Here is a 27,984-nt window from a genome sequence, read left to right on the forward strand (position 1 = left end):
GATCATTTGAATCAGCTCCACACAAACGTAATTATAGCAACAGGTGCTTCGCAGAATGAGGAAAAGGCCGCAGTTGGAATTTGTTCATCATCATTGGATTGGTATTTTTCTGTTCGGCTTCCCGACTTCACTCCAATATTCCTTGCGGAATTCCTAGCTGTTGTCTTAGCTTTGCGTAGGGTACAAGCTTCCAGGATAACCCCAGTAATAATCACACTTTTTATAGCGATGCACCTCAGTAACTGCTCCCGGCGAGTAGCATATGTTAAAAACTTTGCGCTCACTGGCTTCAAGTCATTTGCGGAGTTTATGTTAATATGGGTACCTAGGCACAAAGGCATATTTATTAATGAAGTGGCAGACAGCTCGGCCAAGGTTTCTATCAGCGGTCCTGGGCTTACCCTTCTTCCAACGACGGGTTTCATCACGTCTGTCAGATTTGGAAGATATATCCTTTTAAAATCAAAATCAAATCTAACATCATCTTCGGACCTACTCCACTTACAATTCCCTTGGAGCAGGAAATTTTGCAAAGCCAGACAGATGGAAGCGACATTCACGAGACTGCGTTGTCGAGTCCCACCCCTAAATTTATACATGCATCGATCTGCTCTGGCAATTTCCCCACTGTACCATTCTTGCAACTCATTAGAAACGATCGAACATTATTTACTGGAATGCCGGCGTTTCTCCTCACTGAGAAAAAGGACGTTGAAGGTTACAGTGCGACAGCTCGGCCTTCTATTGAACACTCTGGTACTGCTGTCTTTCGGAGCGTCTGTGCTTGGGTACTTACACACGAATGTATGCATCGTTATAGAAAAACTCATTATTGAATCAAACCGGTTTAATTGTTGACCGTATTATTAGTCTCATTCCTCCTTTATTGCCTCATTTATATTATATATACTTTCTTTTATTGAATGACTGTCTACTGAATCGTTTTCAACTTTCCTCGCTTTAATTTATTCATCAAAATTATAGATTTGTTCATTTATTACCCTGACACATATGCAGAATCTGCCCGACTCTTGGCCAATCCCCGTGAGTCGATATGTGCCAATCATCATCATCATATTGCGTGCATTCGCGGGCTTCTTTCGCGCTCGAAAAAGAAAAAGGCACTTTCGTGTAGCGCATATTGAGCAACACAAACTTGTATTCGGAGTTTTTCATGTTTCTCTACAATTTTCTCATTGACACTCTTAATCTTATCATGTTATTTTAGAAATTGATTAAATAATTAAGACTGATTATGTACTGAGGCGGAATGCAAGAAATAATCCGAGTATCTCCGAACTACGGCAAACAACATTACCTTGGTTCGGTCCAGCTACGTGGCATTCGCATATTTTTAAATCTTGCTGCACCCTGCGTATACGTAAACTTGGGACACCCTGTATGTGCATGCATAGGGCGACTGAACGGGGTCCTCTCCTGACAACCGTCAGTTGCACTTCGCTCCACGAAGTGCCAAGACGTGTGTCGAGTTAGCTCCTGAACAACACTCTTCAATGTGGTAAACGCGGTTAAAATTATCGATGCGGGACCTCAAAGAGGTGCGACCTAATGCTAACGCAGTTCTCTCGCATTTACCCCTAAATTGGCGCTAATATATTTCCTTTCAGCATCGTGTATCATATACCTAAGATTGCAGAACGTGAGGCTGTTTGTTTATTATATGTACGTTCATTTACATTGTTGTTTGTTCTAGTACTTTCTCGCTATACTGCTTTTCTTTGGGTATTTACCGCCGTGTATTTTTTGCTTTTGACTGAGAATGTAGTGCTGCTATGGATTTCTGGATCCAGTCAAGCTGCTAAAAGCGACTTTATTCCAAAAGCCTTCTTGTCAGAGTAAAATAAAACTGAATGGAATTGAACATAACTGCGGTTAGGTTTTCTGTGCACGATATATATATATATATATATATATATATCATACATTTCGCAAATACTGTGCGGTAGACAAATACGCTACACTGCGTGCGCTTTGTGCACGATCCACCTAAGCAGAACGTTGGTTCAGCGTCGACACAACGTTACGCCATCGGGCAGAGTGTGAGAGCCACGAGACGTACTTCGTGCTAAGCTTTACGGGCGAATAAGCCGCTTTGTGAAACGCCAGAACGAGTCTCTAACATACATTGAGGAATCGACGCTCCAAGTAATTAAGAAAAAAAAAAGGAAGATAAAAGAAAACCTTAGCCTACAAGTCGCGTGTTTTCGGATTGAGCATTTCCGGAGCAGACAAGGTGCACCATGGGCTCAGGTGGAGTCCGGGCACGTTTCCACAGATCACCGAAGTCCTTGAAGTTCCCAAAGAACGAGCAAAATGCGTACGAGCACACGCACGCAAGAAAGCGGCGCCCATAGCAACGTGTAGACTTGAGACGCACAAACACCGAAAGAGGGGCGGCTGCGGGCAGGTGGCTAAAAGAGCGCGCACACCGCCCATTGTGTGCGTCGGGGGGCCCGTGCGCGGGGTACGCGCGGGGGTCGCAAACCTGTACGGCCAGAACGGAGAAAAGAGCGAAGGGCAGGCGTTGGCTTGCGCGTGCTCTCCGGCCAGCCAACCCCGCGCAACCATGGGCTACGACCGCCGACTGGGCGCATTGGCACTGGAGTGTCTCGGGGGGAAGTACCGTAGCGCTTCGGGAAAGAAGGGAGGCAGGGGGGGGGGGGGGGTGACCGCGGGGATCTCAGGTAGACCCGGGCGGCCGGTGGGCTACCGTCCCCAACCGCGCTCTCTGTGCCGCCGGATCTGTGGAAAGGAGGCGTCGCGCCACTCCGCTGTGGGAGCACCAGCGCACCACTCTCGTGCGCGCAGAGGGCGGCGGCGCTCACTCGTTCGCTAGTCGAGGCAGGCTGCGCGTCTGGCGCGTTCGACGGGAGACGGATCCGAAGCCCGCCGGCGACTCCAGCGCTGCCGAGGACGTTCTCGGCCGTCGCTCGCTCCCCGCCACCACGGCGGAGCGGCGGTGTCGGACCAAATGTTCGCAGACGCTCTTCGCTCCCGACTCCGTCTACAGACACAGTGCTAGTTGAGAGACGAGGGGAGTGACCGCTGCATCGCACAGAGTGTTTGACTCTTTCTGCACGTGCAGCGCTATCTCGCTTCGCTGCAACGATGCTGCAGCTTCAGGTCCGTTAAGATTTGTCGGCTCACGATTCGATTCAAAGACGGTGCGGCAAACGCAGTGGCTGCGTACGAATTCCCATCAGAGTATCCCGCACAGCACAACTGTCGCAAGGCAAGTTTCGATTCCATGTTCGGTTGACCTATCAGCCGAGTGGTGTGAACAGTGACGGGGGAAGTGGCTGCTTAGTGGGCATCGTCGAAAGCGGAGGAACCGGCGCTGCTGCTGCGCGGAGCCGCACCCCCGGGACTTTGTCGACCATGACACCTGACCGCGGCTCCGTGACCGTGTGTTTCGTGTCCCTGTCCCGAACCACGGTCAGCTGGGTCACCGAGGAAGCCCCGTGGAACGGCCGCCGCTCTAGGCAACAACAACAACGCGTCGCAGTCAGCACCGTCGATGTCCTGCTCTTCTGCTACGTAAGCCGTCGCACGCATATTAAATGTACAAACGGCTATCGCTGTTTCCCTCTTTTCCCTTATTCCCTTTTGAGTTCGTGTTCTTATTTATGTACCTTCATTTGTTAGACTTTGTTCCTCTTTGCAGAAGTTCTTCGCGGTTGTGATCAATAAGCAAATATACGAGGTAAAGACGCTTGCACGCAATGTAAAGTCGGTATTCTGGCTTTATAGGTGGTCATGTAACGGTCAGCTGCAGAAATCTGCTTTTCTTAAAATACTGTGTACAACGTTTCTTTCTTTCTTCAGCTAAGTTCAAGAGTGGGCGGGAAGGCACGTGAGCGTTTTGTAAATATGTCTGCGTACTATCTTGAGCATTAAGCACACGAGTAGTAACTACAGCTCACTTACAGACTTGCATTACGTATTATGTGAAACAGGTTTGTGCAATCCAACAGACGTCGGTCGACTATACGGAGGGCCTTTTCGAGTCGGCAGTGCTGCTTTTGATAGCAACCTGCAGTTGTCTCTATTCTTCCTTTCTTATGAGTGAAGCGCAGCGCGGGAAAGGAAATAAGAAGAACGCTTAATAAGTTATATCTGTGCAGCCTCGTAAGGTTAATGATAAAGATGACCTACAGTCTTCCTTCAGTTGTAATACTTATTGAAGATGCGCTATTAAATACAAAGTCATTCTCGAAGGCAGAGCATTTTTTTCCCGTTAATTTCATATTCAAAAGACAAATATACACATACAACAAGAAGGCGGGACGTGGTCCAAGTGCAATATAGCCAAAAAAGAAATCTGCATATCCAACGCGCTTGTTATAACTGACGTTAAGCGAAACTTTGTTGAAACGTTTCAATGAAATGCTATGCAAAGAGACGCATGAAGCGTACACTTTTATTCAATGTTCAACTACGCCCGAGGAACTGTTCGCACCGGTCATTCACCGCTGAAGTTTTATGTCATTTGGCTTCGCGGGTACCGCACATGGAACTCGTCGTGTTTTGTACTGCGTCTGGCAGCGTATATCGAACACGTGCCTGCCCGGCGAGACGCTTCTTGGCTTTGAAAGTGCACTAGTCGCTCCCATCGTGACAAATATATGCTAACGTCACACACTCCTACAATGCAGATTGTATGTGTACCAGCCTTACCCATGTTCTCCCGCCCATGGGACCGCGGAGCCATGTGAAACACCATGAGACCGCGAATGACAGTCTCCGAGATCGGCCCTGTTTACTATTGCATTGCTTCCGTGATCACTGCCTCCGCATTGTCCCACTTTACTCTGCCGGAAACCGAGCCTAAAGAAAGTTTTTCTTTAGTAAAATCATTATTCTAGGGGAATGGTAATTTTTGAGACCGAATCGAACACGTACGACTCGAATAGTGCTAGAAACGAATCGAATATTGAGCAGCCATTTATACTATTATTAAAACGATGTTCCCACTTTATTATTCGCTATGTTAGCAAGTTTCTGTCATTACATTAGACGTCAGGAAGCGTTGTTTATTAAAGGCACAAATTCAATACCGGGAGCAAGTACTAAACAGTTCATGCGCGTGCTCAGGGCTGATCCGTGAGTGCGAAAGCTTAAAAGACTGGCTTTTTGAGCGACGTAGCCTGTTACATAATGCTTGATATTCTCGAGTTTTATTTTTACTGTGGCCGGGCCAAGATTACATTTACAGCACTTTCTTGTTTCGATATCGTGTTCGGTCACACACAGTTGACAATTTCAAATATCCGAAAACTGTTCGAATACTGTATTTGATTTGTTATTCGAAACTTTCAAATATTCGCACATTCCTAAATTATGCGCTTGATGGCTGATATCTGTTGCAGTGAGGTTACTTCGTTACCATTTGTTGTTTTATGGCGTAATTAACCGAGCCTCTCACCGCTCTCATCAGTCACAGCCAGTCAGCACCCACTTTGGAGTGCGAAATCTTGAAACAAAAAAAGCGAGATATTTAAGTACGCGCCATTTGGATAACTGAATAGCCAAAAGACTGACTCTCGTAAGGCTCACATTGTGTAAAAAAAAATTCGAAAAAGGATGCGCGCCTCACACGCGTAAATAGACATTCGGCCTGATGGCAAGGCGAGGGCAGCCGTTTTAATCGGGCGTGAACTTACTGAACATCAGATGTGCGCAGCCAGCCTATTTTCATCAACGTCGAGGGTCATGTTCGCAAAAGCCTCTTGTTCCGCTGAGGCTTCGGCACTCCACCCCCTCATTCGAGAGCGTGCGTAGTATACGATACCCAAACAGTGGCAGCTGCGACGGCCGACCTGGGACAGAACTGACGCAAACGAAGTTTTGTGAATGTGGTAATTTGTGGTAACAATTCACAAAGCTTGTTGTCCGGAAGTGTTCTTTGCCGTCAGCCAGCCGCTCTCGCTAATAATGTGCCCAGCGTTATACAGCGGTCGAGTGACATCAGTTCTTACGAACAGTTCTTACGCACTGTATATTCGGCCCGTTAAGACTAAATGTCGAGTTTATATGGCGCTCTAGGCACAGGACTGCGACCCGTGAGCAAAAGCATACGGACCGCAGACTCGTAGGGGAAAAAAAATCTTAACTCAGACGTACAAACTGAAATTGACGAGTGGACTCGAAAGTTCGCAATGCCAAGTTTATTCTGCAGTCCTCAATTTCAACTTACATTCGTAGGCGGAGAAGCAAATCGGCATCATCGCCGAGTGCCTTTCCCGTATACTTTTGCCCAGGGGAGAAAGAGCCAGCGGGAAACTCATTGCTAACGTGGAGATGCTGCGAATGCCCGCCTGAAGACTTGAGAAACAGAATAACGTGAAATTTCAATACTCTCAGCGAAGATACTGCAGCGGATGGCGACCACCTGCCCATCGTCTGCGGCTCCCCGTGGCGGGACGACTATCGGGCACACTAATTGGGCCGCCCCGCCGCGCCCGCACAGTTGGCTGTGAACCAGCAAGGCGAGCGCAGTGGCACCACGAGAAGCCGACGTCCGCTGAGGCCGCGGTTGGTGGCTGCATGCCGGGCATGGCCCCCGAGATTTCCGCCGTCGATGGCATCGTCGCGCGAGCGCCGCTTGGGCATTCTCTCCTATATGACTCGCGCTGCCTCGAACGCCGTCTTTATTTAGACCGCTTCTTTCCGGTGGACCCGACAGGGCTGACACGTGCCCCATCTGAGCGGCGCCAGCTCGACTGCGCTTCCCGCACAGGCGTCCGAGGAAAACACCCGCAAAAGGATTGGGACTGCAGCTACTGCATGCCGACATCGACGGAGGGGTCAAATTCACAAAGCTTTCTTGTTCTGAAATGCGCTTCGCTATTGACCAGTCGCCTTCACTAATAATTTATCGAACGTTGCGATTGGCTGGAATATGGCTTCGTAAACTGCTTTAGCATAAAAAAAAAAACGTTTTCATGAATACGAGCTCAGCACAGCAGGCCTTTCACAAAGCGGCGTGAGCTACAGCAGGTGGTTGGAAGGTCGAGATGGTGCAATATTCAAAGCTTTGTTTGCAAGCGTTTTGTTGCAATCGCCTCATGTGCGTTGTACACGTAAACGGCAGACGCTGCTCAAACCTGACAACGGTAACAGAGCTTGTCATCGCCGAAAGGCTGTTATTCTACAATTGATCGGAAGAGAAAATTCCAACCAGTCCTGATGCTGGACATATTATAAGACAAGGTGACCAGCCAATGTCAAAACTGAAGTATTTATTGAAAAGCTTTGTGAATGCGGATATCATTATTAATGCGAAGTATTCATTGCGAACTCCAGGCACGTATTTATCTCGCCTCGTATACGACGCGGAGCGGGCGGTGCGTGTACCAACCTGAGCCGTTGGATATTCACGTTCGCGTTGCCGGCGGGGTCGCGGCATCGTCGTCATTCGAGCTCCGTCATCCGACTCTCGTCTCCGATTCGTGCATGCTACATGTCTGTGCCGAGCCCCGTGGCGCGCGATCCGAGCACATCGACTGCCGAACACTGGGTGTGTGGGCTGCCTCCGTACGAACAGCGATTCGTCGTCCCCGTGCACGCCAGCTTGCTCCTGAGGCCCACCAAGAAGCTCTTGCAAGATGCGGCTTCGTAGAGAAGTGCGTCAACTCTGACGTTGCGTTCCTCAGAGGTGTAAAAAGTTCTCGACCGCGGACTAAGCTAGCTAACCGCGCACTTGGTTTGAAAGACCGGCTCTGGTCGACAGCGTCCCGCGAACTGGCCACTGTGGACCAGAAACACGCGACGCAGGGTAAGGCGCAGGCGTACACCCGCCCCAAGCGGCTCCCACGCGAAAAGGGCACCTCGCGAACTTGGGGGTGCAAACAGACACACAACCTAATCTCTTTGAAACGCAACTTTACTCTCTCTCTACGACACAGGCCACCGCACTCCGCCAGGGTCGTAAGACGCGGGGCTCGAGGCGGAGAGAGGCGCCTGCGGTCAGCGAAGGCGGTCGAACCGGGGGTCGCGGCGAGGCTGCAGGCATGCAGCCCGTCGCTTGCGGGACTGTCTCCTCGATGTCTTCGAGGCACCTCGGTTTCTAAGAAAAAACGGGGCCTGGTAGTGACGGCTCCGTTCCGGTTACATTTTTAGGTGTTTTGTGCATTGGAGCACAAAAGTTACTGGCACACCAATGCAATTCGAAGGACACATTGAAAATTAATATCTCGGAACTGGTGCTGTCCAGAGAATTCGTTTCAAAATGAATACGCCGTGCGAATTCAGCGGTTATAACTCGTAGATTAAAATATGTGGCTCAATAGTAATTAATTAAAAAGTTAATTAACCTAATTACCTTAATCACTCGATGGAACATTTTTATTTCTCGCAGAAGTAATGGCCGCCTCAACGAGCAATTTAGATTAAGGGTTAGAATTGTGCTATCTGCCGTAGGTAATCTCTAAAGAAAGTGGTGCACATTAAAGGAAAAGGAAAGCACCCAGTACATATAGGAGACGCACCTCGATGCCTGCAAGCGTTACAGGTGACACGGCCGTTTACGTAGTACGTTCGTTTATTAGTGCACTAATAACGCCTCTCGCTGTGGTTTTATATACCTCGATTAACCTGCCCATAAATCTCGCGTAGGCTCTTAATTGTATACATGACGTTGGGGACGCCTGAACTGAAACACTCCTACGAAGGTAGCGACTGTGGGATAAAAAAAAAACAAATCAAGGAGGCGTACACGTGGCTTAATAGTAAACCGGTGTAGATGTCAGAGACCAACACAGTGACCATGAGAGCCCTTTTTGACCATACGGTGCGCGCTGCCAAAGCTCAGTGCATATTATCGGAACACGGCCGCCACAGCCGGTAACATCGTGCTTAGCGGGAAAACGTAATAGCCACTACGCCACCATAACGAGCAGGAGAAGCGCACGTGTGCCAAGTTAGCGCTCGTCTTAATTTCATACTTCAAGTTACCGCAAGGGAGCAGCCGAAGAATTATTTGCGCCTTATCCCGAGGTCAGCGATTCGTCTTTTTCTCTTTTCCTCGGCGTTAGCTTCGCGAGCTATATATACGCACCGATGGTGAACAGGTCGTTTATGACGCAGCGTCTTTCCTGCAGCCCCTGTTCGAGGCGGGCGTCAACCCGCGCGCAGTGCGACGCGGCGACGGTCCGCTGGGACACCGAGCTGCCCGTCGCCGCGCATGTTGCGCAATGCCAGCCTCCGCCCACGTACTCGGAATAGCGCGGGGAGACAGCTGTTTTCGCGGCGATAGCAGGGTGCACTTATCTCGACGCGCACGCGCTTGTATTGTACGCCGGCCATCTCTCGAGGAGGCGCGTGCGTATAGCGCGCGTCATCTGCGAAAGCCGCCGGGTCGGCGTGTCTGGAGGGCGTCGGCTCACGCCGCGCGACAAGCGCGGGTGGTCGCGTGTCGCACCACCGCTGTCGAAGTTGTCGCTTGCGGCGGCGGCACGCGCTTTCCCAGCACTGTCTGACCTCAACTTGACGCCGACGCTGGTCAGGTCTGCATCGTCCTTTGTCACAGCTCCAGCGAAAAAGCGCCAATAGTGCAGGCTATCGGGGACCAGGGTGCTCAGTCGCACTCGCCTCGATGAAAGGCAGGCTCCACGTGCCCCCTGCGCATGCCACGGCCCTCGTTAGTGCACGCGTTTGCGCTGGTGTGCCGGGGCAGCTCGAGAGTGTGTGACGTAAACGCGAGTCATTCCTGCAGACTGTAAGCGAGTGCGAGCTTAGCTAAACCATGAATGAATGACCGTCAATAACACTAGCTGACACACTCAACTGATACAGCGGTATAAGGGGGGGGGGGGGGGGGGGGGTTGGCAACACAAATCAGCGGCACTCATTGAGAGTGCGAGCGTTTGATAATCAAACCGCATGATTTGTGGGTGTTACAACGGTCCATGCTTCATCGATGCATTGGTTCCGGCATTTTATATTTCATTTTAAAAACTCCGTGCATTTCAGCGAAAGCTACGGAACCGTGCAGAAAGAAGAAGGGCTCCTCCGCCTTTAGAACACCCGGTCGCGCGACGCCGACTTAGTGTCGCGGAAAGTTTGGCACATAGCACGATACGATGTGCAGCTAGCAGGCTCTCACTACTAGTTGGCTGACAAGCGCCTTCTCTCCACTGCACCGAGTTCGTGCAGACCAAGTTTAGTCGCGAAATGTTCAACGCGCCGACATTTTCCTCGCTCTAATTGCGCTGCTATGCTGTAGTTTGCTGGATAGCAGCAGCATAACGACTACTGAACAAACCTTAAGCGAAAAGAGTCTAACCATCGCACACCTCACACACTGTATACGACATGTTGCATTTTAAATGTAACTTCATTAAATAATACTACTCTGTTGGATTCCAAAGCACTCCGTTGGCGGTAATTGTTTTGCTCTGCCCTTGGCGCCACTTGTGCTGCCGTCCCCCCATATCGTCGTGCCGCGATTGTCAGACCGTTGCGGTAATCGTGATCATTTCGTCGCCACTATAGAGTTTTCATCCCATTGCCGTCGACACCCACTACCCATTACCCGAGGCAAGGAGAAAAGAAGTCGGCTACGGACGGGATACAAAGAAGTTGGCAACATGTGCCATCCCCGTAATGGGTGTTTGCATTTAATGTGCATTTCTGTCGCCCTTAAATAGACGTCCCACCTGCAGCTAAACATTTCCGTCGTTTTCTGAAAGCAGTTCGGTTATTAGCGTCATGTTTGCGCATAACATTTACTTTATAATTTGCGGGAGCATGACCGAAAGCTTCATTCTTACACAAGCGTGCGATCCGCCAAGTATTGTTATTGTTACTACTACTACTACTACTACTACTACTACTACTACTACTACTACTACTACTACTAATAATAATAATAATAATAATAATAATAATAATAATAATAATAATAATAATGTTGTTGTTGTTGTTGTTGTTGTTGTTGTTGTTGTTGTTGTTGTTGTTGTTGTTGTTGTTGTTGTTGTTGTTGTTAACACCAACGTACCCAGGTTGTTCATGGGCACGTTAGTAAAATTTATTGGTTGATTGACATCGGTAGCTCAACAGGGGTGAGGTACCTCTCGCCGTCGAAATGTGTCGTGAAACGCAGGCCTGTTGGGGGTCTCCCGCAACCGGTGAAGGCGGCGGATGCTTGTGGAGGTTCGCCTTTCTTTTCTCTTCTCCGATCCGTATCTAAAGGAAGTAAACACGGAACACTTTTTGTCGGTCGCGCAAGAGTGGCGGATGCAGATATGGGCGAAAGGAACGCGTTTATCTCCACATGTAACGCTATACACGGAGGCGCCAAATCTTTTCACTAACAAAAGCTCCCGACACGAGGGGAAACGACGCTTCGAGATTTCACATACGGGTACGCCGCTAAACGCGCACTCGATCAAGGAATAAGTCCGAGCAGCCCAGCAGGCAAACAGGATGGATAGCCCCTGTCAACGCACATTTTTATAGCAGGTGGAGGATCCGGCGTTGTTGGAGCTGTTGCCTTTGTGGAAACGTGTCGCAGGCGACTGCGCGTTCGTGCACGACGACATTCATTGCCCGTGTGTATCTACCGAAGGTCTTCGATAAATCCTTCTTGTTTTTCTTTATTGCGCTTGATTTGCCACACGGCATAGCGTCATAATAGAGCCACATATTAGCATGCAAACGACAGACAACCTCTAGCGAAATCCCTGCTCAAATATCCAGCCCACACTGCTGGCTACACTCGATTCGTCGACACGACAGCGAAGTTGACGGGACAGGCGCGTGCTCGCAAGTTGGCACTTGCTGGCCCATCTCGCAGACATGTCAGCGCCATTTTAATGTGTACACCTCGAGTCTTCGGATGTCAGAATATGAAAGTGGCGTCAGTGCCTCGCCAACCATCTAGCAACTGCTGCAACAAAGATAGCTACGCTGAATATCCGCAGCAGTCTTGCGCGGCCAAACAAATGACGACCTAAATTACAGCGAAGCTGCCTCTACTTGCGCCATGTACCACGCTCTTCGGATGGGCTCAGCCATCGCGACACGCGAATTTACGCGAAGTCACCTTCTCCTGACGGTGACAGGGATCGTCTTGCTTGTCTAGAAAGGTAATTTACTAATGCACTGTAGCTTAATATATCGTTCCTTCAAAGGTTCATGATCCGTCCAGGAGCGCCCTATTTGGGAACGTATAAGAACGCCCTCCTAAGGATTGCAAGCAGGTTGAAAATGTCTCTCTGGTACAGAAGTAATTATAAGAGCATCGCGATCGATATAATGGGCCTACATCGTTGCCGCATCAGGTCAGGTAAGAGAGCAGGTGCGGCACCCGACTGCATTGACGACCAGCAGAGCGCCGTTCGCTTAGCGTGCGCTGGCTCTTGACTCCACGCGCTCACACCTGTGCTGCCAGGCCTTGAACCAGCATAGACGGGATTCCCGCGAGAAAGCAAGAGAACGTGGGCGGGAGTCCATCCGCAGGACGTGCGTGGACGCTGCACCGCCATCATGCTAACGAGACAGCGCACCGACGTCGTGCGCGACGACCCCCACCTCTGGTCGACGCTGTGAGGGACCCCGTGACCGGAATACATAGGCAGGTGGCGCCGCGGACGCTACCCACCCAAGTCGGCGGCATGATGACCAGTGCTATCGCGTTTGTTTGTCTCATCATCGGCGCATGCGTGCTATCCGAGACGTTGTTCAGGACGATTCGAGGCGCAGAATTTACGCGCCGTATCGGTCTTCATCCCAACGAGCCACCAGACTTGCTCAACTGGATGAATTCATTGACCACCACCGCCTTATTTTGGACTTTGCACCGGAGACAGGGCTCGAAATCACGTATATATATTTTTAAATTTGATTCCTAAGAGCAAACCAACATTGCACAAAAGAAAGTTTAATATCACGAGCGAAGGTTTACGGATCCATGGCAGCAGCGATAATTCAAAATTTTCTTGTGATGCGGCTGTGCAGCCTTAAATCGGGACACATGATGCATCGCTGGCAACAGTACTTCGAGCCGATCCAACTCGGGTTCTGTGCAATCAGAATAGCGTTCCGGGCTACCGGCTGAAAGCGCTCCTTCCATGCATGCGGTGCATTGCATCGCCCGCGTGCTGCAATAAAGTTACCTTAACGTTTCTTCATTCAAGCCATTTATTTTAACTTCCAGTGAGTTATATTTCCATTCGGCTTCGCGCTTGATTATTTATATTACTGCCTTTTCTGCAGAGCTTCTCGGTAAAAGGAAGTAACCACGGCTAGCAAATCTGTTTGTATTTATTTTTGACTTGAACGACCAACTTTCTTTCTTCCTTTCTTTCTTTCTTTATTTCTTTCTTTCTTTTTGGAGGATCAGTGCTCCGGAGGGCAAAGAATATGGGGTGGGCGGCAACGGGACAAGCCGATGCGGAATTGACCACTGACAACTGAGACTTTTATTTAATACGACGATGTACTTTATGGCTAGGAAATTCCAGAGCACACCAGATAAAGAAACAAACCAACAACGTGCAGCGCTTGCTTTAATAAAGAAGAGTATCGCTCAGCCTTTTTCTTTACTCATAGGTAATTATTCAATCACTCCGAATCGTAAAGCACCACACGCGATGTGCGTTCGGTTCCCACTTGCGGCGAGTTGCCTTTTTTGTCCTCTTTCATTTCCATTTTACTCACTATTCTTCCATCCAAATAAAGAGAACAGTTAAGTTCCTCTATGCTTTCCCTGGTTTCATTGTCAGTTTGCTTCACATATTTATATATATGGTTGCAACTAGCAAGAAATCGGGCCCCTTGTTTCGGCATACTCTTCTTAACCACTGTTTCACAGCCTAAATTCACTTATTTTGACTTCTCGGTTGCGTTCTGTTCACTGCGCTGTACTTTTTCACACAGAGAACAACAAATAGAATGGACAAACATATGCAAATATTAAACATTTAGGAGCAATGAATCATGTGTTCCTAGCTCAGGGTTCGAATATTCAACGCCGTCAAAACGTGCTGCCTGGCTTATAATCAAGATTTTCGTGGAACCAAATAAACGCGGAATCAAAATATTTCCTTCGCGAATAGCGCGTGCAATTTCGTATAATTTGGAAGTAGTTGGAACGTTCACGCGCCATAAAATTCGTTCCGACAACGAAGCGGATGAGGAGTATGACAGTAAACGGGTGTCGCGAGAAATCCTTTTTTTTTTTATGTAACGCGCGATGACTATTGATAATATAGAATAACGTGCTATTACTGTCTCACCATTTCGAGGATACTGTGATAAAATTGGTTTGTCGAAGAGGGACAGCGATTGGTTTTAACGTCCCCAGGTGGCCTGTCTGTGCGGGACGACGCGCAGTTAATAAAGATGTCTAGGTACGAAATAATTTTGACCTACATCACACTCGATGATCGAAATTCTGGCGGTATACGTTTTCGCATTAAGGCCCCAGCTGTGAAAACGCGACAGTGCGGTTGGAGATGTAATCAGCGAACTTGCACTTGGCAGCAGCTAGAACATGTGTACCCGCTGATACGCTAACTGATACACCTAACATGGCTGAATTAGGTATTGTGACACCCTTTCGCGTGTACCCGCTTGCTTCGACTGACCTTGTTCTTTCTTTTTTTGTTTCTTTTCTTTCTTTGTTTCTTTTCTTTCTTTTTTTCGCCGATTGAAAACTCATGCTTCCTGCCAGGTTTGTCGCTGGGGATGATCGCGCATAGACGACACGACGATACCGGGCGACCGTCACGTCGACGATGCGCCCGAAATGCGTCTATGTGACTTTTGCGCGAAGCTACGCACCGTAGCAAGATATTTCAAACGGAATACTTAGCGCGATGGGGCGCCAGCCCAGCTTGCAAGTCGACATTGTGAACAGCAAAGAAGCGGCTAGATTACATGCCCGTTCGCTGTTGTGATGTACAGTTACACTGCAGGGGCCGAATCCATAAATAATTTCTTTTATCACTGGCCGGTCGCCTTCATTGTAATATGATCGCTATCAAGATTTACCGGGCCTTCCTGTTGTTCTAACCGTTGCTGCGTGCTTAACTGCTTTGTGCATAAATACGGGTACACGTAATATGTCGCGAAAAGTAAAAGATTAGAAAGAGGCGTCGCCGGCCTTAAGCAGCAGCCGTGATTAAAGTGCGTTTGTAGTTACGGACCTCGCCTATCACGAGTTTTGTTCCTATATCGAGAGGGAGGACTCCGCGGAGCGTCGAATTGATTTCATTCCTTCGAGAGAGAACACGCGCGTCTCACGATTGCGAGGGAAAAGACGGGCTCAACTGCAGCCAGTGCAACCAACAGCACGAACGACCTACACAAATTCACCAAAACACGCGCGCACAGAGAAGCTCCGTTTGCGTGCCTTTTCTTGTTGCCCGCGGGACCGGAGCGATGTGCTTTAAATGCCCGGAGTCTCCGCCCAGCAGCTGCTCCGGAGCATCACCCCGCGTGCTTCCTGCCGTGCCGTGCTCTAAAACCGCGCAGGGGTCGACCCTGCCAGCCACTGCTCGCGCAGGTAGCACCGCTGGGGAGAAGGGCGCGCGGCTGTTTCGCTACGAGAGGCGGGGGTCACTGTCTTACACGGCCGGGGAGTGACCCCCGCCACGCCGTCTCTGTTTCGCATGCCGAATGCGGCGCGCAACAGCCGGATTCGCGGAAAAGTCGATCGGTGCTCACAATGGCCGTCCCACCCCGAAGAAAAGCCCCGCGACGCCCGATGCACGGCGGCTGAGCACGGTACGAATAATGTAAGCCTTCTCGGCACGTAATGGCGATCTGTTTGTCTCCCTCAACAGTCGGTGCACTGGCTCCAAGAATGCGTTTCGGTAACCCTGTACGCACTGTAAAAGCAACGCTGCGCAGCTTGCAACTGAAGGCAAGGTACATAAATAGTACCCTGACTCGCTACTGAACCGTGTTATGCAAGATACGTTTAGCGGAATACTTCTTACCCTAAACAAGCCTTCATATCTGTATAGTTGCGCATTTTACTTCTTAATAAGGAGTGTACAGTGCGATTCTTTGCAAGCGTAATTGATTTACGAAGTCTTCAGACACAGTTGGTCAGTTGCGAAAATACATGCTCAAATAGCTTTGACTTGGGCGAACTATCTATGTTTCAGGTGTCGCGTTCTTGCATACCATTTCATCGCCCGGCTTTCGTTCAGCCCCCAGAACTCGCTCAACAGTAAAGTTGCGAATGAAATGCTCGCGCAGATGGGCTGACTCTATTTACTGTCGCTCGTGGACGACTGCGCTAACTTTTGCTGCGCGTTGGCTCAGCTGGACGGCGTCGGCCGCGCGCGCGCAGCTCGGCGACTCGAAGGAAAGAACTCCACTCGTTGGGATCTGTTTCGAGAATAGTTTATTTTACAAAAAAAAAGACAGATCGAAGGGAAGAGAGAGGAAGCACAAGATCCAAGTTCCCCGTTGGCCGCACCGACGTCTTCGTCCCTTTCGGAGGCGTCGCCGAAAACCCGGTGGCACGGATTATAGTTGCGGGTCGAGGCGCCGGCCGGGACGCTAGCCCACCCATCGTCCGTTCGCCAGCTCTCTCTCTCTTGCGTAGTCGGGCCTCCAACCACGGGCACAACAGCGTGTGGCGGTCGTTTGCGATTCTCAACAACACTCACCCACGCGCAAACATGCAAGCAAGCATATACACACGAAGGAACACATTCGCTGCTATGCATAGTTTCATCGCTCTCTAAGTGTCAAAATAATAAGCAATATGTTGTGAACGAGGCCCCCGTAGCATGGCCGAAACGTCTTCTGTTTTCAAAGCTTGGTCGGCTCTCGATATTTCCCGCCAATAAGAAATAAAATATTAAAATAAAGAAATAAGGAACTGCGCAATGCTGCAACCGTTCTTCGCGATTTTCTCGCATGCCTTCTTTCCGGACGTTCGGGCACTAGTACTGAGTTTAACCCTGCGATTTATGCAGGGACACGAAGCGTAAATAAATGCATTGCCGCGTAAAACTTGCATAAGCCGGACAGAAGTTACCGCTCGCCTCCCACCGACCCATCGCTGCAAGCACCCAGCCCGCAAGGGTATAACCTGCGCGACTGAGCATGTCGACAGTGACACGCGTACAGTTTGTCACCGTCGTTAGTAGCCGGTGTGTAGAGACGACCACGACCACCGAGTTTCTCGTACGCTGTGAGCGCTTTAATCTACAGACCGCTTAAAGGGAACTGCTTTGGTTGGGCTACTAGGCACAGCTTCTGAATAACGCGTGGTTTTTATAGCCGCTATAACAGCCGCACGTCATCTGCGTCTCACGCACTCACTCAGCAGCAAAGGGAAATGAAAGCTGAAGAAAACTGAAGGGAATCACTTTCAATTTCGCCGCCTTTCTGAGACTGTTCTATACTTGTGACACACCGACGAGACGGCTCCGCATTTAGTCTTCCCTCTCGCGACATGTGCCCGGAGTGGCACGCCGTGTCGCATCCGGTGAAAAAATTTAATCACTCGCATTTAGTCTACCGTTCGCGCTTCCGCATGAGCAATTAAATATAAATTCTGCTTAAGAAGCGCCGGTATGACACTAAGCGTACCAAAGTGCAAATTAATAGCATCGACGGCGGCTACGTCCACTAATTGTACAATAAACTCATTTCCTTTTTGTCTCTCACAAATGTAGTTTCGTTTTGTGCTGAAATGAATGAATGAATGAATGAGGCCCCGTTTTCATAAGAAAGTTCTCACCCTAAATCTGTTCGTATGAGCCAGCCAATCGTGATGCCTGACATAACATAAGGAAAGCCAGCCGGCCAGTCGTGTCAGCAGCCCTTAATTACGAACGAGAGGCCTTGTGCATCCAGCCCTAGACCTATAACCGTGTAGGCTGGCCTGAGGCATAGGCGTGAAGGAGGAAAGAGTGAAGTGTAAAGGCACATCACGGCTAGTGTCCCGCTCACACACTGTTCTTCAAACATGCAATTGTTGCATGGCACGTAAACCACTCGCTGCGGTGGCTTCTGGATACTGCTGCTCAGCACAAGGTCACGGGTTCGATTGACGCTCGCGGTGGCCGAATTTCGACGCCTTCGACTGTACGGTGTCTCTCATGCACAACCCATTTAAGTAGTTTTTGGAGGTTCAGTCTCGTGATTTAATTCCAACAGCGTGTAAAACAGCAGTGGTAAAGAGGTGGACTTGGTGGAAATGGTGAGTGACACTAAAGTAGTAACAACGGAGTCGCACAGGGCAGCAAGTTTGTTTACGTCGAGATTTTGATCGATTAACGAGTTACGTATGGCCGACTGCATGCACACGTACATCGCTTACGCTGATGTCGTTTTCTGAAATGCTGTGGAAGCACAAAGCACGTTTACGCATGTACGCTGTCGCTCTCTATCGCTGAAACACTTTTCGCACGAGACCCTTCACACGCCTCACTTTCTTTATTTATTTTTCCGTGCATTTAGTAACATACGTGCGGGTGCCGCGTCGGCTCCACGCTGCGCGAGCTAATGGCGGGCCGCGAAATCAAATCACGTGGCTGTCAGTTTACGCGCCAAAAAGACGCAGGAGAAGGACGCAAAAAGAAAAGAAAGTAAACACCTGAAATGGTAAAACTGGGTTTGAAGGCCGCGTACGTGACCGGGCGGCGGTGATTAGAAAGCGGCTTTAAGAAAAAGGCGCGAAGTTCGGGGCGACCGTTGGCGTTGAAAGGGTTGTGGAAAGAGTGCACGGGTGTACGCACCGTCATCCCGATAAATCTGTGCAGCGAAACTAAGGCGAGAGGTGGTGTCTGCTAAGTAACGCACACCTGCGAATCACGGCGTGCGCCGGCTAATCGCGACAGCGAACGACAGAACGCCCCGCCTTTGTGCACTGTTTTCCGAGTGCTTCCCTTCTGTTAGCATACGAGCGAACGACTTCACGACGAAAGTATAAGCAACGACGAACATAATTACTTTACTGACGTTTTCAGGTGTACGTCGCCGATTGCACGAGGATGTTCAGAAATCTTTTCGTTCATCATTCATACCGTTCGCTATAACGACTGACCGGCGGTATAGTTGCACGAAGCACTGGTGCATACGAACGTCTACGTGAATATGGGCCCTATTCACAGAAAAGTTCCAGAACTGTTCGTATGCAGACAGCTAAAATCAATAGTGATGATGGATGTATAATTAGCGTAGGTGGCCGGCCATCGGTAAAGAGCATTTAGGAACAAAAAAACTCGCGGCCATAAACTTCTGTTAAGTAATACGTGCGGTTTATGATTGTTTCTCGCCGCGACGATCGGCTCGTCATCGCACCGATGGTTGTCACGTCTGGCCCAAATACCAACCAATGGGAAAGCACTTGTACGTAAGGGACCGCCTTGTGAATACTTGGCGAATGCACGAATGTATTCTTTTGTAAAAACAGTGCCACTGGTCGCGCGCCTTGACTATTACGTATTCCTCATCATAGTTTGCCAATACCTGTCCTTACGAACGGTTCGAGCTTATGACGTGAATAAGGGCACAGACCCCGGTGCAGAAAACTGTTCGTTTGTATTGTTCGTTTGTATTGAAAACTGTACGTTTGTGATTCTTTTGCGTCGTTCCTGCTGGTGTTACCGCTTATCGATATTGGCCAGCGAACGAACGCCGCCAAGTCGGGACCCGTTGAAGGCGAGCGCTCCTGAATTCGTCTTCTGTCCCAAGCCGTCCACAGCACTGCGTCGGTTTAGTGCGATGTGATGTCGCAATTACAAAAGGGGACGCGATAAAAAACAAACAATGAAAACAGGACAGGGAAAGTGAACAAGCTAATACACCGAGGGGGTGGCGGCTGCTCGACTACAGTCGAGATAGGGTTCGTCACGACATCCGGTGGCAGTCGGACGCGCCAACCCGTCGTCGGCGCTTGCGTGTTCGAGCAGCTGCCTCCGGCGAGTACGCGCGTCCCCCAACGACGCCACCGTCGCGCTGCCAGACACGAAGGCTTCCGTGCCCTCGCTGTCTTCCCTCGCGCCGTTGGAGCGTGCTGGCGTTTCTCTGCTCTAACGGCACTGGTTCGCAGGAAGAGCGCGGGGAGTAGCTCGGTGACGACAGCAGCGGCGGTGGTCTTCATCCACGACACTTACATACGTGGGATACTATAGGAGGATACACAGAACCAAGTGTTCCATAACGACAGAAAAACAAAATGCAAAACGGAGTAGAGTCAGGCAGCATTAATGCGCAACTGAAAAATAAGGCGTCAACTGGGGATAGTTGGTACGAGATCGTTCGAATGACTGCGCTGCACTTTTCACACAAAGCACAAAATAGACGTGCGCAACATAACTGTGCGTTCGAACAGCCAACACTTTCGAAACCCGCACGGTGTACGTACGTACACATCGCGTCGGTCAGCGTGCTCGTCGAAGGCGCTCATGCCTCTCGTGTTCTTGGGGACGCGCTCGAGCCTTTGCTCCCACGCTGGTGTCGGCTGTCGGTCCGGACAAAACAGTGCAGCCCTCGCCGTTTGCGTCCGATCAGTCCCCGTGTTTATTTTTGCTTATTTTTATTTCCTTTTTTGCTTTTGTTCGTTGTTGTTGTCTATCGTGTGCCGGTACACAGGCCTCTCTCTTTCGCACGGCAGACTTCCTGCATAGGTGGCTCGAATGCTCGCTCGCTTTTGCAATGGTCAAACTAGACCACCCTGCACCCTTGAAGTCCAGGAACACTGGCAGCAATTGCTCGCCCACTTGGCGGCGCCACGGGAAATCAAGAACATACTACTTGCATGGATAGTCGAGCTAGCTTAACCGTTTTTTTTTTTTTTTTGTTAATAAACTTGTGGCTCATCGAGGTAACAGGGTTGTTGCCGCTTTATTTCTCTTGTATATTAGACCGGTCAGATCCACCGTAAACAAAATAATCCCAGTAAGGAAACGACAACTTAGGCGGCTTTGCTTTCATGAAAGCTCATCTCCATGCGCGATAATTGCGTCTTTTGTGCGCCTTTTCGATTTCCCAGCTTTCCACTCCAGCGAATGTACTAGTATTATCTGTATACTCAGCACCGCAAAGTGTACACAAAGCAGAAGCCACAATAAAGGACACCTGTCTTTCATGGCGAACGCTTACAGCTTTCAACGCTGGAGGACGATGCAAATTTCTGCAAGTGATCACCGTCATCCCCACCACTACCATAATCTTGATCATCGTCATCATCATCGTAATCTTTTATCTATACGACAGGACGAGGGCCAGTGATCCCCAATTGCCCCTGTCTTGCGTCAGCTGATTCCATCCTGTATACCTGGAAGTTTCCTCATTCTGTCACACCAACTACAGTTAATTGTCTGCCGTACATTACTACACTTCCCTTCTCTTGACACTAATTATGTAACTCTATAAGAGACTACCAGTTACGTGCCGTACTCATTACATGTCCTGCCGAACTCCATTTATTCGTCTTAATGTCAACTATAGAGCATCGGCTACCACCGTTTGCCCTCTAATCCACGTCGCTGTCTTCTAGCCTCTTAAAGTTATGCCTAACATTTTTCGTTGCATCGCTATTTGCATGGTCCTTAACTTCTCAAGCTTCTTTGTTAGCCTCCAAGTTCCCGCCCTCTACGTTAGTACCGGCAGAATGCGATAGTTTTACACTTTTTTTTTTCAGTGATGGCAGTAATCTGCCTGTCATGACTTGGTAATATACCTTTCCTGTGCTCTCCAACTCATTTTTCTTCTTCAGTAAGTTTCTTTCTCACGATCCGGGCCCCGTGTAACTAATTGGCATAGATAATCGTACTGTTGCACATATTCTAGAAGCTGATTGCCAATAATGATTTTTCTATCGACATGACTACACAGCGCAAAAGGCGGCGACAGAAGAAAGGACACATCACATGCGCTGTGAGAACTCACACCTTCACTTTATCGCATGAATTCTCATTCTCTTGCCAGGCTATTGAACATTACCTTAGCTTTCTGAATAATGATCTGCGAACCTACTCATTCATTCTGACGGCTATATAGGTCCCCTATAATTTCTTGCGAGCTATATCGAGCTTGTTGAACAGGACAAAAACATGTTTCCGCTTTTCATGTGGAGAACTCAAGTATATAGCTGTGAAATCTTAATATATAGTTGCTGAGGTATTCACGTATGCTTCCTGTTGCCCTTGGCTGCGAAATGCATCCATAACTACTGGTATATACACTGAATCAAACGCTTTTTCAGCACCTATAAAAACTATATAGAAAAGTTGGCTGTAGTCGGCTACGACGCGAATGTGATCCATTGTTGAATATCTCTTTCTGAAGCAGGTGATGTACGAAGAAGGGGTGAAAAGAAATTTTAAAAATATGAAGAAGATAGAAGAATCTCTCGGCATGCGTACGACCGCCTACAAAGCGCGGTGAGTAAAGAGGAGGCAGGGAGAGCGTCGAGGAGGAAGAACGCCTATGCACGGTGTTTCACTTAACTTGAGCCAAACTTTAAAAATGCAACCAAGGTAATCTTGTTTGCCTTCGCTTGGAGGTATACAGGTTATTTTTTGTATTTCGCGTAAATAGATTATTAGTCCTAAATAATTAATGAACATCTCAATTATTATAATTAGATTAAATGTGTCAATGAGAAAATTGTAGAGCAACATGAAAAACTACCGATACAGCTTTCCGTTGCTCAATAGGTGCTACATAAGAGAGTTTTTCCAAGCATGAAAGAGGCCTGCGAATGCACACAATATTGCCGCGCGAGTGGCCGCTCGAGGCACTTTGCGTGTATTCGCAGGCTTCTTTCCCGCTCGGAAAAATACTTTTATGTGGCACGTATGGAGCAACAGAAAGCTGCATCAAGAGTTTTTCATGATGTTCTACGATTTTCTCACTTACACTTTTCATGTTATTATAAGAGTATTTGAGGAGTCGATTAATTCATTAAGGGTAATTGTGTATTTAGACGGAATGCAAAAAATTATATATATATATATATATATATATATATATATATATATATATATATATATATATATATATATATATATGTATATGTATATATCAGATAAAGCGACGGCAATCATTGCCTTGTTCGGTCCAGCTTACGTGACATTTGTACATATTTTGTGTTTGGCTCAAGTTACGTGAAACACCCTGTACGCGAACCTGCAGTTAGTTATACGTGCAACAGGGATTTCAAGCACGCGGTATACAGGTAGTTTACTATGAACGAGAGTGCGTAACATTGTGTTCCAAGCTCTTGGAAGGTCCTGTCGGGCATTCTATGGCGGCACGATATGGGTTTATTGAAAAAGGGATGGCTTTGGGGAAGGAGTTGAGGGGAAGAAAACGAACTGTGTAGTTCAGCCGCGTGCAGCTCGACACTTTCGAGCACGCGGTCGACGAGCTGATCGAGGCCGGGAGTGCGAGATAGAGCCGGCACACGCTGCCGCCCCACTTGACCACGTAACCGCAACAAACAAAAAGTGTGCCACGCGAGAACGCCGAACAGAGCGAGCACGCGGCGGTGCAGTGTGCGTGGCGCTTAGCCAGAGGTCAACGGTTCGATTCCTAAAACGAACGAGTGCTTGCATGTGAGTATCTGTCGAAGAACCAAAAGCAGGCAAAATTAATCGGGACTGCTCTCACTACAGCACTCGTAGCCCGCACTGGCAGCTAGGGGACGGAAGCCGCTATCTTTTCCCTTCTGTCATGTGAGACGGGTGAAAGGGAGGCTGGAGAGTGAAGAAGTTACAAAAAAAAAACGCTTTCGCATGAGAACCCTCGATGCAATACCGCGCAACACAGGCGTTGGTCGTCACAATAGGATGGTCATGGTTCGAATCAAAAATCATGTACCGATACAGTTCTCCCCAAAGCTACGCACGGTCTCGCCATAAGAGGCCCCGTTTAGTTACGTGGGCCGTGGTTACATTGAATGCTTACTCGATCAGTACGCGTGGAGGCAAATTGGCTTCGCCACATTCTTGTCACTTCACGCATGGAAGTTCTTCGGCATTTCTTTTTCGTAATCACGTTTCCTTTATTTTAAGCAGCATCAGTTTAGTTCATTTACCTGAGGACAGTTTAGTTCATCCCCCTCGTTACGTACTTTACAAAGTCCCATAGTGCTGTCCGAGACTTCAATGGGGATTAGTCGCTCAGAATATCCGAGACTCGCCGACACAAGGTCCCTTCCACCGGCGGCCAACGGCTTTCCTCGCGCGAGCACGCACCGAAAGAAGAATGAAAAAAAGAAGAAAGTGAGCGACGTACCGAGCGTGCGAAACGAGCGGCGAATCGCGGCTGCTGGCGCAATCGCGACCGGTCGTTTCCTTTCGCCGCCAGATGTTCGGCGCCCAAGAGGGTTCGTGGTACGCACCCCCCCCCCCCCCTTCTCTGTTGCTAAGTGCACGCCGCGGACCAAGGGGGCAGCAGGTTGGAATTGCTTCCCAGCCCCGCGCGCTCACGCAATCTCGTAGATCTAATCATTACGTCAACCAGTGCTAGTGGAAGAGAAGTAGGCGCTGATAAGACGTAGGCAAACAAAGGACAGATTAGTCTCAGTTTGCCGTCGCGAGGACATTTTCACCAACCACCGGTTAGCCTATTCGCTGCGTACTATACTATTCTAGCCATCACGAGTGCTTCCACGGTTGATTCTCCGGCGCATAAAGTTCTTGCCTACTCCCCTTCAGGTTGTAAGTGTCCGTCGTGCGAATGTGGACCAAGATGCAGCTGAACGTGGTGCTGAAGTTCGAATGCGTTGACCTTTGACTTGGAGGTCTCGCAAAGAGTGCCGCTTGCGAATGCCCCTGATTATACCGGTGAATGCGCAATGCGTATGCGGAGCGCGACAACCAGGAGCGCGAGACAACAATTGAAAAAAAAATTATGGGGTTTTACGTGTCAAAACCACTTTCTGATTATGAGGCACGCCGTAGTGGAGGACTCCGGAAATTTGGACCACCTGGGGTTCTTTAACGTGCACCTAAATCTAAGTACACGGGTGTTTTCGCATTTCGCCTCCATCGAAATGCGGCCGCTCTAGCCGGGATTCGATCCCGCGACCTCGTAGATTACAATTGAGTTCTTGCGTGTTGTAAATAGTCGGATGAAAGACTGAAATTTGTATGCGCGTGGCAAACGGTGCGTTTACCACGCTGGTCATGCTAAGCGGCCGAATTGAAGATCAACTGGAGTAATATATTGGGCCGCGTAAAAAAACCTAGTTTCAGCAAGCGTAGATATGCGGGGCGATCGTTTTTAAGGTTTTCAGCATTTTTATTGCAGATAACATAATTCTATAGTCCTTGAGCTGGATTATTCAGAGAGGAGGACATTACTTGCACGAGAAATGAAAAAAACATATTCGACTAAATAAATAATATGCACAAATGAAATTCTCAATTAATTACTTTCCGGATCATAATAAAGGGAAAATGAGACATCCACCCAAACGTAGCTAAGTGCTACAAAGGAAAACCATACGGGCTCCTCGAAAAAAAAGCTTCGCAGTTAAAGAAAAATTCGTCCTGGTCCTGGACGAATTACAGATCATATAGCAATTAACTAATTGTAGCCGGTGAGCTTGCAAGGCGCATCAACTTGGAATGAATTTCCAGAATGACACCAGCTTGGAAATATATGCGCCATCAAACTCGCCGCAAATATGCACTGTTGTTCTACTTACTCCTTTAACAAAATGCTCTGTTATGTTTATGTATTGAAGCACAAAAGTAACTGGAACGCCCATACATTTCCTCACACACTTTGCGAAATAATATCTCGAAACTGATGTCATCCTGGTGGTTTATTCAAAATTGATACGTCTTGCAATCTCACCGGCTACAATACTTAAATTACGATATGTGCCGCAAAAGTCATCAATTATGAATTTGATTAGTGAATGTATGCTAACCAGATGAATATGCGTTTCGATTTCTCGCGCTAGCAACGTCCGCCTCATCGAATATAATCCAGCTCAGGAACGAAAATTGTGCTATCTGCCATAGGCGATGTTTAACCGACCTTGTGAAGCGGCCAAGACTGAAGGCCAATCTCTCTGAGCAATAAAGTTTTTCCATTCCATTAAGAATTCTGGAAAGCGCCACGGACCGAATGAACAACTGGCCTCAGAAATTCGGCACATATATCATCAAAGCTATGACAAGGGACACGACATAATCTTTCAGTGGCTTCCAGGACATAGTAACATCAGCGGGAATGACCACGCCGACGCAGCCGCCCGATCTGCACATGAAAGTGGTCAACGAGTCGTCATTCCGCTTTCGCGAACAGACGCTGCGGCTGAGTTGCGATTGATGTCCCGTGAGTGTACTTTGCCCCTGTGGGACTCAAATGTTTTCACCATGTGTCGGTTGCGTTCATTGTCTCCGGACATACGGATGCACCTCCCGCCTGGATTACCACGACGTGAACAGACCATGCTCTACCGTCTGTGGCTAGGCGTTGCCTTTACAAACGCCTATGCTTTCCTCATAGGAATGGCCAACAGCCCCACGTGCGACACATGTAACATCGACGAGACGCTCGCACACATTATCTGTGTCTGCCCGCGATACAGTGCTGAGAGACAAGTGATGTGCAGTGTACTGGACCAGTTGGACAATCGTCCACTTTCAGAACTAAAAGCTTTAGGCCAATGCTCCGAAAGGACATCCGCGTTGAAGGCCTTACACGCGCTAGTAAGGTTCTTGCGGTCTACGGGGCTTCACGACAGACTCTAAGAATGCCTCCCCCTACCGCTCTGTAGCATACGCGCTTTGTTCGTGCTTGTCTCCCTTTCTATCTCCCCCTTCTACTCTGTTTCTCTTTTTATCCCTCTTCACCCTTCCCCCTGCGCAGGGTAGCCAACCGGAACTACCTCTGGTTAACCTCCCTGCCTTTCTCTGCATTATTTTCTCTCTCTTTCTCTCTTTAAAAATTTTAACCCTGTAGAACAGCCGCCATGCAAAATCTTATTAGGCGTTCTCGTTGCCAGATTACAAAAAAAATAATAATAAGCACCGTCACCGTCATTGCCGCTTGCCGGAAGTGACGCACGAAGAATGTGCGGCTCCTCGACGTCAGCTGCGAGATTAGGCGTCGCCAGCCAAGCTGAAGACTCTCGGAGGCAACGTGTTGGGACCACAGGACTGATTGATTGATTGATTTCTTTATTTGCAGACGTGGAACATACAGAAATACCAAAACTGGTAGGAACCATAGCCACAGGCTAGTTGCGGGTCCAATGCAAAATAAGTAACAATTACAAGTTTGTTCATTAAAAACTATTCACTTGCTTTTTTCAACTCTTCGTTTGCTTTAGTTTCCAGATCACAAATGTTATCGGCTGCTACTACAATACAAGTATCGTCGGCGTACATAAGAACTTCACTTGTACCAAAAATAAGTGGGAAGTCGGTAACGTATAATAAAAATAAATGTGGCACAAGAACGGATCCTTGAGGGACTCCAGTGGGCATATTCTTAGGTGATGATGTAAAATTGTTCATTCTAATACTTGCACTAGTTCATGAAGGTAGCAAGTAAGAAGATCCAATGAGCTACCGCGAAAACCATAATGCTGTAGCTTGTGTAGAGGTATGTTGTGATCAACTGCATCGAAATGCTTTCTTTAGGTCCAGGAATATGACACACACAAGCATATTATTTTGCAAAGCTACATTAATTATTTGAGTTAACGTTAATACTTCTGACGAAGTTGAATGATTCGGACGAAAGCCATGTTGCTGTGGGCGCATAACTCTGTACTTATCAATACATTTGTAGAAACGACGGGTCAGATTTTTTTCTAATATAGTTTTAATGGTACTGAGCACGGATATTTGCCTGTAATTACAAGGGTCACTTCGGTCTCCATCTGTGAAGATAGGGACCACCTCAGAAATCTTCCAATCTTCCGCTGAGACGGATATCTAGAGCAGTTCACGGAATGATTAAACAAGTGGCATAAAACTGGTCCTAATATACCTATAATATCTTTGATCATTCGAA

At 48.5% G+C, this 27,984-nt stretch overlaps 1 protein-coding gene across 10 annotated transcripts in view; it reads left to right on the plus strand.

The window, feature by feature from the left end:
* Window positions 1-27,984, plus strand: part of LOC135913610 (BTB/POZ domain-containing protein 6-like) — a 202,301-nt gene that overhangs the window by 158,638 nt on the left and 15,679 nt on the right. Inside the window, exon 1 of one of the 10 annotated variants that reach the window (XM_070537829.1) lies at window positions 2,842-3,558. The exons of the other annotated variants lie outside the window; for them this stretch is intronic. Within the exon in view, the coding sequence (XP_070393930.1) occupies window positions 3,400-3,558 (159 nt within the window). The 5' untranslated portion in view covers window positions 2,842-3,399. Of the gene's footprint in view, window positions 1-2,841; window positions 3,559-27,984 lie in introns of those variants that run through there. 10 annotated transcript variants of the gene reach the window in all.

Source organism: Dermacentor albipictus, chromosome 4 (assembly GCF_038994185.2).
Source record: "Dermacentor albipictus isolate Rhodes 1998 colony chromosome 4, USDA_Dalb.pri_finalv2, whole genome shotgun sequence".
Classification (NCBI taxonomy): Eukaryota; Metazoa; Arthropoda; class Arachnida; order Ixodida; family Ixodidae; genus Dermacentor; species Dermacentor albipictus.